Source organism: Varanus komodoensis, unplaced genomic scaffold (genome assembly GCF_004798865.1).
Source record: "Varanus komodoensis strain SLA01 unplaced genomic scaffold, ASM479886v1 scaffold7_1, whole genome shotgun sequence".
Lineage (NCBI taxonomy): Eukaryota > Metazoa > Chordata > Lepidosauria > Squamata > Varanidae > Varanus > Varanus komodoensis.
Window position 1 is genome coordinate 7,308,772 of NW_025336479.1, and position 16,454 is coordinate 7,325,225.

The following is a 16,454-nucleotide window of genomic DNA, read 5'->3' on the forward strand; positions in this document are numbered from 1 at the left end:
GTCTAGCAATTCATTTGTCCCTCCTCTTTCTCCACACCCCAAACCACCAGCTGTGCAAAGATGATTTACATATGCAACTAAATTATAAAGGCAAGTACTGACTGTGTATGGGATAGAGTCTTTCTGTGAAGTGTGTGTGTGTGTGTGTGCGCGCGCACGCGCACGCGCGCGTGCAAAAAACAGAAGAACAAAACTAGCTGGTCATATAACCTTCCTTCTGAAGTCTTTCTAAGCTCTCTTTTTAGAAGAGCCCATCAAGAAAGCCTTGAGCGGGCTGGGCCTTGTATCCAGGTGGACAATTGGTGTCTTGAAAAAATCTTTGAACAAAGTGCCTTTAGAAGACTGCAGGCTAGACAAAAGGGAGTCTTTCACGTTCATATGAAATGGACCAGACCTCAGCTCTCCACATGGCCTGTGGAAGATCTGTGCACAGAACTGTGTAGTATGCTGCCTAGGAAGCTTTGGATACCTACTGGGACCTACTTCTGTGGAGCTGTCTCATTTATGACAGCTCTCGGCTTCTGCATGCTTCCACCCATCTCAGCAGCAAATTTCCCTGTGCGGCAGGACAGAGGTAGAAGTCCAAGTTAGTTCGTGGCAGAAATGTTGACCTCCCGTGAGCCAATATGATTGGTTGAAAGGATCGATGGAGCAAAAGGAAGAGGAAAATGAGAGCCAATTACGTTGTTTCTTGGAAGGCAATGGAAGAGTCCCCTTTGTGGGGCCCAGATAGAATTCCCAAACCACCAAGGCCATGGCGAGTGCATTTCTATGTCATGCCCACTGTAATGGGAAGTGACAGCTGATGAAAGCTTTTATTCATGGCCTCCTGACACTGCTGTTCCTTGTCGGCACATTTCAGGGTGAAGCGAGTCTAAACACAGAGACCAAAGAGCCTGGAGAATGTCTCCCCGTGTCACCGGAGGGAGCTGGGGAGTGGCAGATCCCATGCCCAATTTTTTCTGAAGGGTTTTCCTGACTTGTACATCGAAGTGGCTTGAAAGGGACAATGGGGGCTTTCAGATTTCTTCCACTAGCTTGGCAGATACTCGGGAAAACGTGTGTGCACAGTTCAGTGTACGGAGAACCTACCTTCTTGCCCTACTGACCATGATATCATGTTTGCACTATGTGGAAGGTCAGATGCTGCAAATTAGTCTGCAATGAAGCTCTTGAAGTGGGGAACATTTCCCACATGACTTTGGATCCTGTTTCCTTCTCTCAACACCTTCCTCGGCCAGTGGCTTGAAACTGCAGCCTATCATTAAAAAGAGCAGAATGGATTGGATATGGTCAGAAATGAAAGCTTAATTCTCTGACTCCACTGGCCACTGCACATTCGAAGTCCAGCCTCAGCTACTGCTATTAGAATTAGCTTTCTGTTCGATGATTTGGTGCCAGTGCTGTGTTAAGTTTGTCCTGTGTGTGTCCTAGCCTGCTTTTTGGTGCATCCAAGGCTGATGTATATTGGTATTTTCAATCTGATTCCTACTCTTCCCTTCTTTTACAAGCCTCCTATATTCATGACTTTAATAAGCTGCTTAGCATCTTCTTTGCAGACTTAAGTGTAGGATATATTTCATTACGGTTTCCCAAATTCAGCTGCAATGCAGGTCAAACTGCCTACCATTATAAGAGCAGATAAATTCACCCAGCTCCCCAAGAACACCACTGCTATTGAAGCCCCATGGCCTGAAACGGTCTGCACAGTTGCTCAGCCACTGAAAAGAGCTCATCAGCTCCTATTGTGGGTTACTGTTTGTTTGAGAAGCCCCTCTTTTTGTTCAATGAAAGGTAAGCAGTAAAAAACAGGGGAGGGGGTGCTGGTATACATGACTGCTGAGCTATGCTCAACTTGGCAAGTTGCAGGCCATGTGTAAGCCAGGCCCAAGTCCTGGCTGCAGCATGATTTGTGAGTCCTAGGAGGCAAGCAACACTCCTGGCACTGCTGTGTCTCGTTCTTCTCAAGAACTCTCCAGGGCATCGTGGCTGCCACAGGATACCTCGGAAAGCGCGGCAGCTGCAGGAGTTGCTCCATCCCTCTGGGGTGGGGTTGAATCCCAGGCATGGTGGCTGATGGGATACATGCTTCCAGCAGAAGGACTGAGAAGAGTGGAAGGCTCACTAGCACAGAAACCGCTTGATTGTCTTGCAGGCACAGCCAGGCAACACATGAACTCTGTGGAAACCATGCGAGGTGACTTGCCCTGACATGTGGACCCAGTCACAGCCTCTAGGATCAGCGATCATCTGAATATTGCCATGGAGAAACAGCACTGGGAGGCAGCTATTGCAAGAGTGTCCTGCTTACGGTTGGCTCCTGTGGAATCTGGTGGGCTAGATCCAACATGACTCTGCTCGTGGTACGTTTTTATGACAGGTCTGCCATGGACTGCGTTATGGGGATCCAACACATATAGAAATGTTTCTTTCTGATGGAAGTGGAGCACCCCATCTGAAAAGCAGTCAAGTGGCCATGTGGAAGGCCACAGAGAGAAGTCTCCCCTCCTCCTTGAAGGTGGAGGTCTGAGGTAGTGGTGCTGGTTGTTCTGGGTTCCTTGTAATTCTTCATAAAATTTCCCATGTGCTCTCTTGTCCATGTATTTGGTACTACAGACTTCAGCAGACGTAGATTGCCAGAGATCTGTTTACCTGTTACTCCTGGCCTGGGGAGATTGATTCACTACCTGTCCCCCGCCTTTCCTGAATCTTTAACCATTTGCCTTTGGCAGGGTTCTGATCTAGATTCCTGCCCTTTTGGGCTATTCAATTTTTCTTATAACCGCACAATTAGCAATTGCACAAATAACATTGCATTTAGCTTAACCCAACTGTCCCTCCTGTAGTTCATTTTAACTTCCGTTTTAGTAGGAAAAATGGCCAGGACTTTTGCCATGATGTCAAGAAGAATGTGTTGTGTTCTGTCTCTTTAGGAGGCAAGCCACAAAACTCAGCTTGACCAAAGAAGTGGGGGATCTACACTAGAGCCCTTTCTGTGAATCAGAGAGTTGCGTTCTTTATTCAAAATACATTTACCACTTCGCAGCTCATGCTAATGAATAGAGTGTAGTTTCCACCATGTTAAAAATGTGATCTTGTGTCACACACTGACGCAATTCCTGGAGAAGTAGGAGGTGTGAGAAAGTGGATGTTGCAAGGACATGGCTCTTTCAGTTTCACTTGTTTATTTAAGATCTGTTTTGTGCACATTCTCTGCATGAAGGACATTTTTTTTTAAACATAGGTTCTTCCTGAATCCCCAAGCGTTTCACTGCCCATTCTGCCTTTTCCCTACCTACCATTCTCATCTCCCCGTCATCTCCATTCTGACTTTCACAGCCACAGGCACTGTTGAAGGCGATGTGATTTAATTCTGAATGGATATGTATGTCAGCAGTTGTTCCTAGCCACTGCTGAAGCAACTGCTCCTTGTCCCACTGCAGCACTTGCCAAATATATACAGCAGAAAAAACACAACATGCAACTGATCTGAAGAAATCTGGATATACGAGCAGAAATACTGTTAGGACATAGGTTTGGGGAGTGTGTCATCTGGTGCACCACTGAGTATTTATTTATTTGATTTGTAAAAGCTCATCCAGGACTCTCTGGGCCGTGGCTGGGACTCTCTGGAGGAAAGTGTCTGGAAGAAACAGCTTCAATTTTGCAGTAGACACAAATATGAGCAGTTGGATTTGCATCAGCTCCTCAGGCGTGTTGCACTGGGCTTTGCATCACATGCTGGTCCCACCTTCGCCCCTTGCATGTGGTCATGCCTCAGAACAGAATGAGGGGCGGTTATTGGTGTGGTCAGCAAACCACCCGGAAAACACGGGTTGTTTTAGGGCTGCAGATCCCGACAACCCGCCCTCACTGGGGTTTGATGACACAACGGCCTTCCAGCGGGGGTTGCATGACAGAAAGGCTGCCTGTAACCTACGTCCTATTTAAGCCACTGTGGCTGAAAATGATCGTGTGAACTTGCCCAGTGTGTAACTTTTCCCTTCTCAGCTACCTCCTTCCTCCTCAAAGAAGCTGCCCTTGTGTAGTCCTAGTTGCCAAGAGAGGTGCTCTTTCAAAGTCTTATTTCTGTGGTGGTGAAGTGCAGAGCCAAGGAGAAAAGGGCAGAAAGGGGGAGAAGAGGAAAGGATGGGGCAGAAAAAGGGGAAAATCTGAACAGGAGAGAGAGGCAAGGAAAGAGAACTGGGGAGAAAGGTGGGAGGAGAAAAATGAGAAGATAGAAATACAGAAAGAGGGGGACTGACAAGTAGGGGTTAACTCTTCCCTCCCACACCCCGATTCCCCCTGTACACACAGCAGTTGGGGTGTACTTGATGAGATGGGGGACAATGAGACCTTGACACGTGGCACTGCACAGGTTTTCGCCTCCCCATTCTGTGTCACTGACAGCATTCCCTTCCCGAGCACAAATATTTGTGTTTGACGTCTGGCTATAGCTTGTGCATGTGTCAAAGAGATAATCTTGAAAGCACCACATAATACTCAATACACAGAAGAGCAGCTCCTTGTTGTGCTGGGTAGATCCTCCAACTATTTTTACTCACCTCATCAAACAAAGTTTCCATAATCTTTTCTCAGAAAGAATCTTTAATGTGCTCTCCTCTCCTTTCTCCTTTAAGATCCTGGCTTTGGAACCAGAAGCAGGGGCACCGCAGGGCTGTGTTTTTATGTTGTCAAGGAGCTGCCAAGGGAAACAGATGGGGTTTATGATAGCAAATTGGAAGGAAATAAAAAGGTAGATGGGTAATTCAGGGATTATAAGGCTCAGAAATTTTTGCAAGACGGTTTGGGGTTCTTGCACATCTTTCCCAATAAGAAAGGCAGGGGAGTCACTACATTTCATGTAAAACATAACTTTGAGATGTTGGGAAATGTGAATCGCCCAGAGGAATTTCTCATACGAAACCGCAAGCCTGACGGTTTCCTGAAGCTTTGGCCAAGGAATAGCAATGCACTGTGCTGCTGTGCTCAGGGCTTGGAGGAGCAAAGATGCCGGGGCTGCCTGTCAGGATATCTCGGGGTGGGGGCCTGGGATTTGGGCAGTATCGTATGGCCCGGCCCCATATAAGACTTGCCCACATGGGCCTGCATCATCAGCACCATCCACAGAGCGGTCTGCCCTATGCCCAGCCAAAAGGCTCCACCGGTCTCCTTAGCAGAGAGTACATGGCAATTGCATTCCCTGCTCCCCTCCACCAATAATCAGCTCTCCCGGCATTCTTTCCATCCAGCTGCAGCAAGCAAGATGTGAACTGCACTCTGTAGAGGTCAGGAGGAGGAGGAGGAGGAGGAATGGCAGACCGAGAGGTGTGGCTGCAAGATTCTCACTTGCGGCTTCCTCAGAGCTCTTAAATGATGGGAAGAATCCCTAGGACCTGGCAGCTCCATCCATGACCTACTCCACCTACCCCTATCTCCAGACAGTCAGCACAGCAGCTTAGAAAGAGATGTGATCAACGCACCAGAATGGGCCTGATATTTCCTTCTTCCCTGCAGAAGAAATCAGCCAATGAGCAAATAGAAAAAAGAATTCTGTTGGGTAAAAGAAGTCGGTTTTAGTGCATCATTGAGTGTCTCTGTCTAGCATTCTGTGCCTACATCCAGCCAAGCAGATGCAGCTTGCTTCTTGCTTCTCTTTAGTCAGAGACCCAGAAAAGGTGGCGTTTGTGAATTGCTCCTTTGAGGGAGGGAGATCTCTGTGCCCAGTGCCCTCCCCACCCCTCAGGCACACCAAGAGCAGATGTTGTCTGTCTGTATGGCACTGCTGAAACGGGAGGCGCACTCTGCCGCACACCCAAATATGCCTCCCTGCCCACATCAGGATGGGGGTTTGAATATACATCCAGCTGCACATGTCATGGAAAGCAAAGGAGAGTAACAGAGCACCTCCCTGGCTTGGACATACTCATTCCTCCTGGGCCCCTCCTCCCAGACCCTCCTCTGACGTGGGTTTGGATGCCTGCATCAAGGAGGGTCTTCTCAGTGCTGCCTCTCTCCACCACCACATGAGCTCCACATTGAAACCTGGGGACATTTTGCGCTCCTCCCGGTGCTCACGTTGCTCAAGGTTCAGAGCTTCCTCTAATGTCAGGCGTTGGCAACATATGATAGAGTCTTAATGAGGCCTTCAGTCCTAGTTTTGATCATTTGAAATGGCATGTCTATGTGCCATGCTGTACATTTCTGTGTAACCAGTTTATATGCCACATATCATGTGCTTTTAATCCTTGTAACTGCCTGGAGAGCTTCATATAGAAATGTATGGATGAATGAACAAATGCATGGATGGATGGACGGACGGACGGATGGATGAACAGCATCTAGATTTGGATTTGCACATCAGATTTAGGCCTGTAGTTTCTCATCCAGAAAATAGTAAGTACAGAGAATGCCAGTGTTGTGTGTGAATCTTTTTAGTTGGAGACAGTGCGTGCATGTTTGGTATAAACAAAAACAAGGTCCTCTTGACCTTGTTCTATTTGTGGGGAGCAGGGAATGCAGTGCAATTATAACAAATACTAGGAGCAAAATCTATCCTGAAAATAATTTGGGTCATTTGCATGTTCAAATTGAGCTGGAGGACAAGTCCCAGGGTGCATCCATTTCAACGAAGCCTGAATACCAGACCAAAGCTTTGGTCTTCTCCAAAATGAAGTAGGTCCTGTTTAAAGCCACTCACAGTGAAGTGGGCTGCACCTGGAGCTTGGAAGGGTGTTTTTACGGGTTCCCTTCCCCCTGACCAATTGATAAATTTCTGAGCCTATTCTAAGTTCCCCATAAAAGAATGCCAGACCGGGGAAAGGGAGTGAGAGGTGTGTGTGTGTGTGTGTTTTTATAACATCCCATCCCCAGATAGGTAATGACTTTTCCACACCTCGGCAATCAGAGTGCCCCGAGGAGGGACAGTGAAGCAACATATCAGAAGTGGTCCCAGTGTTTTCACTTTGGCAAGTGGCTTTTACAATTGTGGAATTCGTGGGGGCTGTGAGTCATAAGAATGACCTGCTTGTTCCACTCCAGACAAATCCATTGCTAAAACCCTTTCCTAAAATTCAGTCCCTTGCATCCCCATTCATATATATTCTGGATGCTAGTTGATTATTATTTGCCTTGAGTGTTAGCTACTCAAGAAGTCTCTGCCCACCCCATTGTAGGTCATTGCCTATATGCCAGCCCATATAGCTGTGTGCTCTCTCTCGCTCTCGTTTTCTGCTTCTTGTACAAAACCACATACACCTTTTTGACTGGAACTTGCCTGGCTTCCTTCTGTGATAAAGGGCCTGAAAATTGCATCCAAGAATTCATTCCCCCAACCTCCCTCAAACCAAATCATAGCTGTTTGTTGATTTCCCCATCATTGTTATGAGGAGACATCTAAAGCATTGCAAAACCAAAGCGAGGTTCTTCCCCTGATCTGAAGTGAGGCACGTCTTGTCTGAATAAGCTTGAAAGCATTCAGCTCCCTATTTGAGGGAGGTTCAAAAACACGTTTCCTATCCACAGATTTAATTCCTTTTATATTGATATGATCATATGGGCTTGGTGGAGGGAGAAAGAGGGGAGGATTCTTGAACACCTAACTGAAAGCCTTTCTTTGGGTTGTATGATCCTGACAAGTTCCCAAGCCTTAGTGTGGATTTTGTATGTTTGTATTATAAATGAAAGTCTTTCAGTCAGAATCTGGTTAAATATTACCTGGGAAGAATGCTGAACCCACATTATTAACTCCAGATAGCCATAATTAAAAGTGGTGGGGAGGGGATGAATTAAAAGCTCAGGAAAGGAATAGGTCATTTTTCTGTTCAAGCTTAAAGATTTATGTTAAATAGCAGAAATTTAATAGAATATCCTGAGGTCCAGGAGTGTGTTTTCATAGAGCTCAATCTATTTGTGCATGGAAGAAAATAAACAGAAATCTCATTTTACCTTGCTGCACAGAAATTGGGGCATTCCACTGCCGAGCCACTGGATATGTTGCGCGCTGAGACATTCCCAAATTGGGATCATCTGCTTTCTCAAGGTAAGAGAAGAAAGCCGTAGCTCAGTGTGAGACGGTGAAGGCTGAACTCACCCTGAGTGAATCTGGCATTTCCCTGGAAAGTAACGGATTCGTCCATGGGAGTGGATGGGAGTTCTCCCTTAACACAAGACCTTGCTCCATGCGCACGCGTGCTGGTGCGGTGCAAGACCAAGTGCATCTTGGAAGGTGTGGTGTGGAACTGCACGGGGCTGCATGATGCCATGTGCCACCGGATTATGTGCTGCTTTCCTGGCCGGCCGTCTTCATGCGACCTGCCTGTGTGCTCAGTTGTTTATGTGGCGCCAAGAGGAAGAGGCACCCACGGAGTCTTCCTCCTCCTCCGCCTCCTTCCTGAGCCAGAGCAGCAACTACCACAGACAAGGACAGCGGCAGTGGATGCTCTGGACCATTCAGGGGCTCGGCCACCAACTTAGCACATGCTCAGAAATGGCAGCTGTGCTTGCTCTGAAGCTCACAGTGCATTCCAGTTGTAAGACAGGTGTCACAAAGCTTTGATTTAGGATCATGGCAGAAGTGAGTGTTGCCAAGGGGTGATTTTCAGCCCAGAAGCCACATAACTTGCCACAGTGGAAGAGCAAGGCAGGCAGGAGCTTCGGCTGTGGTGCCACCCAGTGGCAGCCGCGGAGGGCCCTGGGCCCCTCACTTTCCCCCTCCGGCAAACAGCATGGGGGAGAGCACCCGGAGAGGTGAAGTAGGCTAGGCAGAAAGAGCGTGACCAGCCTTGTCATATAGGCAGGAAACTAAGTCCCGACTTTCTGGCTTTAGCCTGACAGTCTGGCCACTGCACCAGACTGGATCTCATTCGGGAAATGCTGTTTAGTAAACACTCTTCTAGTCTCATTGGGTCTTTTTTCCATAACATGGTAATCATGCTGCTACTCATACTAGTAAAACTGTGGCCTCCAGTGTTCATGCCAGGCTTCTTGACCCTCCTGATTTGCTTTTATTCCTTAAATTTGGTTTTTTAGAAGTATCCTCTTCCTCCTCCTCCTCAGGCTATTTTGAAGTAGAGCAAGTGCTGCTCTCTATTTTGGTCCCAAAGAGGGTTTTTGAGAATTTTGGAAGTGAGGCCCCTCGACTGCCATGTTGGTTGTGTTGCTTTCCCTTTAGTCTCCCCCATTTGCCTTCTGGGAAATGAGTGTTCTCTGATTGGCCATCACGACAGCCATTTAAGGGAAGGGCAAGCCCCAACTTTGATGGCCATTTCATGAGAGCACGCATGAAACTCTCAAAATTCCAAATGTGCTACTTACCCAAAAAACTTCAGGACCCCTGCAGTTTCTCACATTGCCTTCCTCTCCTTAAATGGTCCTTCATATTTATTACTTATATAAAAATTAGAACATGTCATTACAGCAGTGATGTGTATGGAATAGCCCTGAAGCTTCCCCCCACCTCTTTGTGTAAAAGCAAAAAGACGGGACAAGCTCTCAGTACCCGTAAACTTTATTAAAATATGTGCTTCTTCAGCCTTAAATTAAATTAAAAAGTATTTCAGCTCTTACAGAAATAGCATCAAAGTGAGGAAATGAGAGGATTACCACACACACAAAAACATAAAATAGTATGTACAAAGGAAAGAAGACTTTTTTCCCCGTTAATAAAAATGGGATGGGTATCCCTTTTGGGAGGCCTTATATGGTATAGCTTATATACTGGACAGAAGAGGCAAGCTAAAGTAATAAGTATTTAAAATAAATAAAATTGAGAAGGTATGCTCTTGAACTGAATAGAAGCCATAGAATTCACAAAATAGACAGTCTTTTGCCCATTTGTATTTATTATACCAGTTGTACTAAATGGTAAGTGTCTCATCCAGCAGGGCCTCTTCACGCTCTGGCTTTTAATCTTATTTAGCAACAGGTTTGTGAGTTTATTGTATGTTATGAATGTTCCCCTTGCCAGAGAGCGAGAGCGAGAGCGAGAGCGAGCGAGAGAGAGAGAGAGAGAGAGCACAAAAGCAAAGCAAAAATTCCCACCCAAACATCTTTAGAGCAGTGTTGAAAGGTTGCATCCTTTAGCTTTTCAGCATAAACATTTTATAGTATATACTTAACACAAAACAAATCGTGCCATTTTTTCCTGATGCACCACTGCAGGGGGTTCACAGTAAGCCCCATATCAAGGTCCTGGTTCAGTCCTGCATTACAGAAAGGGCAGCTATAAAGTGATCCACAAACTGAGAGCCAGTTTTTGGCTTTGACTTGTTTAGAACTATATGCCAGTTGCAACTGTCCCAGGAAAACATGATTTCCCCTAACACACACACACACTGGGGGGAGTATCCCCCTATATTATAGGACAGGGGTAGGTAACACAGTGCCCATGGGCCCAAACGTGCCCTAGAACACCTTTCTGGGCACCCAGCAAGGAACCCTAATTTTCCTGCTTGTTGTTATTATCATTACTTTTAATCAACACATTTTCTAACGGAGAGCTGCGATTGCTGTGAACCACTTTTATGGTGGTGCTGTGAAAGTTGTGGGTAGAAAGCCATTGTTTGGTGTGCTGGGACTCAGCTCCCACCTCTGCCTGGTACCCGAGTCTTCGGGGCAGGCTGCTTGTCCTTCGCCACCCCTCCCATGCGGGCAGTTTCTCCAGCTGCCCGTTGTGCCCGTTGCCCAACACTGCCTACAGGGCCTGCAGACCATTCTTTGGCCCCACTTCCCCTCCATCAGCTATATAAAGCACAGGGGTCAAAGAGGGTCAGTAGAAGCAAGTTCGGCTGTTTTAGCACCTACCGGCTCCACACCATTTCTTTGTGGAGGAGATCGCCTTTCTCCAAGGTGTCTCAATCCAAGGTCTTCATGTTTAACTCCGGAAACCTGAAGCAAAGCCCAGGAGGCCCATAGAAAGGAAGCCAGCCCAGCCAGCCAGTGATTAGGTCATTGTGAAACTGATCCCTCCCAGGCTCTGAGAGGACAGAGGGAGTCATTCGCTGTCAGAAACAGAATCCTTCTCTATGACTCTCGTTGCAAGAGCGAATTCTTTTGCCGGGATATAGTATGCAAATGAGAAACAAAAATCTATATACGCTTGATTAATATATATACTTTATACTACTTTAATATTCATTGAAGACTTTAGGATGACTTTTTAAAAAATCTGATGAGAACAGCTTATGGTCAAACTGGACATGAAGGGATGGTCCTACCACGCGTGTGGTGAGTCTTACTTGAACGGTAAGGAGGACCTGTGAAAAGGCAAGCTTCCATCTCGCATCCTGCCACCCTTTCCTGCCTTCCACCGTGGACTTAAAACTCTTAGTGGGATAATTGGAGAAGGCCAACAGGCTGTGGAAAGACGGAGAAGTGGAATTGGGAGGGCTTACTGTCCCTCTCGCATGTGCTCCTTTTATTGCTCAAGTAAAAAACTCACTTCTTACTTTGTTCACAGAAATGTGAGCCAAAATGTTCCATGACTAGTTTGGCCCTTAGAACTGAGGGTGTGATCAGAAGGACACGGAATGGCAGCCAGTGGGTCTCCACCGGGGCCTGTGGTGTAGCTGTGAGACCAAGGCTGATGCTTGCTCTGGGCCTGCTTTTGCTCACCTGGAGCAAGCCCGGTGTTTGGGAGTTCAGCTCCGTCAGTGGCCAGGAATGTGGGCAGTTGTAGCGCGGAACATCTAGAGGGCACCAGGTTGGGAAGGCTGCCCTTTGTCTGCCACTGCAGTGTGGGCCTCATAGGGTTTTCCAGCAAATAGCTGCATGGGAGGGGCACAGCTTGCACAGGTTGCCTGGGAAGACATCATGCTTGCAGCACGGGTCATGCTTTTCACAAACTGCAAGGCTGCACAAGCTGATGAGGATCAAGCTGCCACTTTCCCAGCGCTATGGCTTACTGAAAATACGTGCAGGAACAATTGGCTTAAATTCTCACCCATGTCAGTTCCTCTTAGCTGGTGAGAAGGGGAGATGGCCTTTCCCGTTCGGAGAGAGCAAGGCCCTCAGTGGGAGGATGGCTTGCGTGCATCTCCAGGCCAGCTGCTGGGCGGCTGAAGCAGGAGGCACAGTTGCACACATGTCCTTCCTGTGGACCTCCCATAGGTGTCTGTAGAAACAGAGGAGTGGACGACATAGGCCTTTGGCCGGTCTAGTGCACCTCTCCATATATTCTTAAATATCTTTATTTTTTAAATCGGTTTTTCTTTCAAGCAGGGGAGGGAGCAAGGAGATGAGAATTCATTCCTTTAGCATTTGTTTGTTTGTTCTGCTGGAAGTGGGGGATGAACAATATTGAGAGACTGCGAGTCACAGAAAGAGCAGCCCTTCCAAATAGGTGGTCACGGTATTTAGGCTGAATTCAGCTTACCGAACGACTTCAGAGAGAAGAGCTTCTGCGAGCTGCAGCCAACCTGCTTTGTCATATGTTCCGATCTCAAGTGACCTCTTAGCTGCTTTCATTTCTTTGGGTGATTATAGCATATTTATCCAGATGTTTTATGGCACAAGACACTGCCAGAAAAGGGCTTAAGGCTAGAGATGGGAGCTTCTGGGTTGAGGCAGCAGGCTGAGTGGATTGGTGGAAGGTAGTGAGTGGTGACCCTGTGACCTCTTGAGCTTAAGTGGGGGAGATGACAGAGAAAATGACTTCATTTTCGCTCTGCCTACTGTTGACTCTTCAACTCAGTCCAGCTGTCACTTGAGAAACTCGAGCTAATATAAGGCTTTACAGAGACGACAGGTGGATGAGCTGTGGGCGGAGGAATAAAGCTTTGAAAAGCCTTTCAAACTATAATGAAGATACTTTATCTTAATTAGTTTGGATATTGGATCTTCGTTGAGAAAACATCTAGGTTCAGAGTCCTATGTTTGGACAAGGCCTCACACCACTCTTCAGTAAATGCCTAATGACCTGTTCCCAGGAGTGTGCTTGAGCTTTAGTAGTACAAACAGAGAAGTGCTGCTACACCTTCGGAAATGAAAACGCGGCAGCGAGGCAGAGAAACACCTCTCCTTCCCGACTGTCCGGGCTCGTGCCACTGTGGCATCTTTATTGAGACATGTGGGGATCAAGCCAGTGCAGACCTTTATAGCTTGGACCTGCTTGCAAAGCATTGACCGACTTTGCATAATAAAACTCTAGCCGCTCTCGCAATAAATCCATCCTTTGGAGTCACTGTAGGAATGCAGAGGTCTGCATCTAACTCTTGTATGATATGCCATGGAAGTACAGGTAGAAATGGAAAAATACCATTCAGTCTTGATCGTTTTGGTTGCCAACAGGACCAACTCATGCCATTAAAGCAAAAGAAAAATCTGAGCACAGGTACTGGTATTAAAGACGGATGGCTTCGTGAGAACATAAAGGTACCACACAGAAAACTTGAACGATGCCTATCAAGAGACCGGACTCACTCGTCACACCCCAAAGACAGTCTTCTCTATTTGGGCAATAGGATATTATAAAATTTGGATCAATAAAGCCAGTCAAAAAGAAAACCATGATGTTTGCATCAAAATGAAAATATTAATTGAACCACCAGACATTAGCACAAATATTAATTTCCCCTCTCTATTGTATGTACAAAAATATATTTTTCTTTTGTATTTGTTTAAATTATTTCCCCTCCCACCCCAACATCAGCCTCAATCCCAGCCGAAGTCGTGCCCAGTCATCTGGTAGAACTTCATGTTGAAGGGCCGGTAGAACTCGCGCAGCCGCTGCACCACCCTCTGGTCGATGTTGGGATGGGTCCGCCCCTTCGTTTTGCCCAGGCAGTGGGGCTTGCTGCTGCCCTCGGCCTTCTTCAGGCAGGGGAAGCCCTTGGTCTTGTTGAAGTAGAAGTGCTTGTCCGTGATGATCCGCTTGAGGCCCAGGAAGTCCTGCACGCGGCCCAGCTCCCCGGCGGGGTCGCTGATGAGCCTCTCGCCGCTGACGAACAGGATCTGCCCGATGGGGAAGTACAGGAGCCAGTTCTCCAGGTGCTTGGCGTAAATGCCGATCTGGATGGCGCTCCAGGAGGTGTCAATCAGGCCTGTAGTCCTGTTTTTGAAGGTCAGGCTCTCGAAGGTGGGGATGTCCGGCTTCTTGGACAGCGTCTGCGTGTAGTCCGAGATGGCTCTGGTGACCGGGTCCCTCACCACCACAATGAGCTTGGTGCCCTTCGACATGGCAGAGATCCGAGCCGGGGCTTCCTTGGTGACAAAGTAGCTGGGAGTCTTCTCCATGGTGATCTGCCCATCCAGAGTTCTTGGCATCAATTCTCTAGTGCAGAAGACAGAGAAGCCAAAAATTACTTTCGCAGAATTTAACAGCATATCTGCATGCACCTAACTTCAGGAAGTTTCATAGACTTGGCTTTCAGGAATTTGGCATTTTGTACAATGGAAAACATTTCAGCCACATAAGATAGTTCTCATAAATGAGATCCCAGTTACAGGGGAGACAGAAAAATGCGAGCACTGGGTTCTTCTGTAGCCCCTGGTATTAAACTATGTTCACAGTTTTCAGCAGCATTACAAGCATACCCTCTGTATTTCATGCTCCTCAAGTTCCCCACAATCCACAAGCTCTCAGTCTTTTTAAACAGGGTGTGTGTGTATGCACATGTATGTAAAAATGCTAGATAATGCATCACATATATTACTCATCAGTAATCTATGAGTACGATTCCGTTCTGAAGATAATACCCAACTAATAAACCAGTGCAGTAGATTGCTGTGCCAACAGTCATGGGAAGGTACCCACAGGAATCCTTTTGTCAAGGTCTCTTGAGATGAAGGCCAGCTGGCACAACCATCTTAGCACACCGCAGATGCTGACTGTATAGGCTGATGGTATTGTCAGTGCGTTGTAGTTACCGGGTATGCTTTATGTGATGTCTTTGCTACAAATGCAACCTGTGTGTTTACAGGCAACCTGTGAACAGGGCAGGCTGCAGGTGGACCTTGGCCACCCTCCGCACAGGCTGCCTGCCCTGGAGCCTCCCCCACTGTTCCTGGCTTTCAGCTGCTCAGCCATCAGCTGGGTAGCGAACAGATGGTCACTTGCCCTCTGGTATGTGGAATCTTGATGAGGATCACTGTTGTGGTTGGGAGAGGGGGAAGAGAAATTAAAACCTCACCCCCATGAGCACTCCTGATCGAGATCACCCTTTCCTTGCAGCAATTACCAGAAGGAAAACAGGAATCCCTCCTGCTGTCTGAATGTGTATGTATGTGTTAGACAGTGCATAGGTATGCAATGCATATGCCCTGGGCCCACCCTCCACCAGCTCCACCCTCTTGAGCGCTTGCTGGAGTCTGCAAAGGGCTATGCAATCTTTGAACCCCCAAAACTGCCCCCCCCCGGCATACACCAACCCACAGTGACGATGGCATCATACTTCACCCACATCTATCTCCAGTTAAGTTCACAGCAAAGCTGTCCTTGGGTGGCCGAAAAGAGATCCTGTTGTACACCCCCCTGCAGGGCCATTTGTGTTGCTAATTGATTTGAAAAATGTGCTGTTGTTTGTGGAGCTGTGTAGGCGCACATCACAAGTACTGGAAAACATGAAATGGCTGATCGTCCAGCCTGGCCAGCGACGTTCAGCAAGCTGGGAACAGACTCCTGTTTCCTCCCCACAAAGTCAGTTGCCTTGTCCATAAAGAAAGGCCAAGGGTGTCAAACGTATTCCTTCAGAGTGACACAGAATGGGCATTTGAAGACTGGGTTTTCCTTCCTGAGCCTAACACTGGAGCTGCTTCATCACATTAATTGTTGTGTATGTGGGTGGGAGGGTGGGTGGGTGGGGAAGCCATTTGTGTAGTCTTCAAGCATCCAAGGGAACATCAGAGAGGAGAAGCCGAACAATGGTAGTTTTAGGATAAACATGAATGAGTAGGTGGGAATCTTAAAAACCAAAGTAATTCAGCAAGAAACATCCTGCCGCAGGTAAGCTGATAAAATGTGGTGTGGGTTCGGGAAAGGAGTTGGGACAGACACGTTTCCGAACACCAAAGCTGTGAGCCTCAGCCCAGGCCAGAGCACAGTTACCTGCGACACAGTTTGACTGGAGACAAGTGTGGGATAAAAGAAATGCATGAAGACACCACGGGAACAGTGCTTGTCATATGCCTTCCAGATTCCAGCTCCCTTGAACCTTTAGCCTGCCTGCCAGCAAGGACGCCAATGGCCACATCAAGTGCCACTGCTTCCATTTGCAAGTGCTGCATGTTTCCAGAAGGCAGCAGTCTTCTGTCTTTCCACATTTCATTGCAGAAGCTGTGCTTGTGAACATGCGTGAAAATTATTCTGTTTTGGCTGCACTGTTCTGTGTATTTGCGAAGTTGGACCCTGGGCAGTTGCACCTGCTCAGACGGCTCCCTCTGAGTAGCTTTCGCATTTTAAAGCCACCCCACCTTAAGGCACAACCTGGGCAGTTTTCAACAGAAAGAGGATGGTGCTT

At 47.4% G+C, this 16,454-nt stretch overlaps 1 protein-coding gene across 1 annotated transcript in view; it reads right to left on the minus strand.

The window, feature by feature from the left end:
• Positions 1-13,650: 13,650 nt before the first annotated feature.
• Positions 13,651-16,454, minus strand: part of LOC123035657 (heparan sulfate glucosamine 3-O-sulfotransferase 3A1-like) — a 73,383-nt gene continuing 70,579 nt past the window's right edge. The window contains exon 2 of the mRNA XM_044454080.1: positions 13,651-14,269. Coding sequence (XP_044310015.1) covers positions 13,651-14,269 — 619 coding nt within the window. The remainder of the gene's footprint in view (positions 14,270-16,454) is intronic.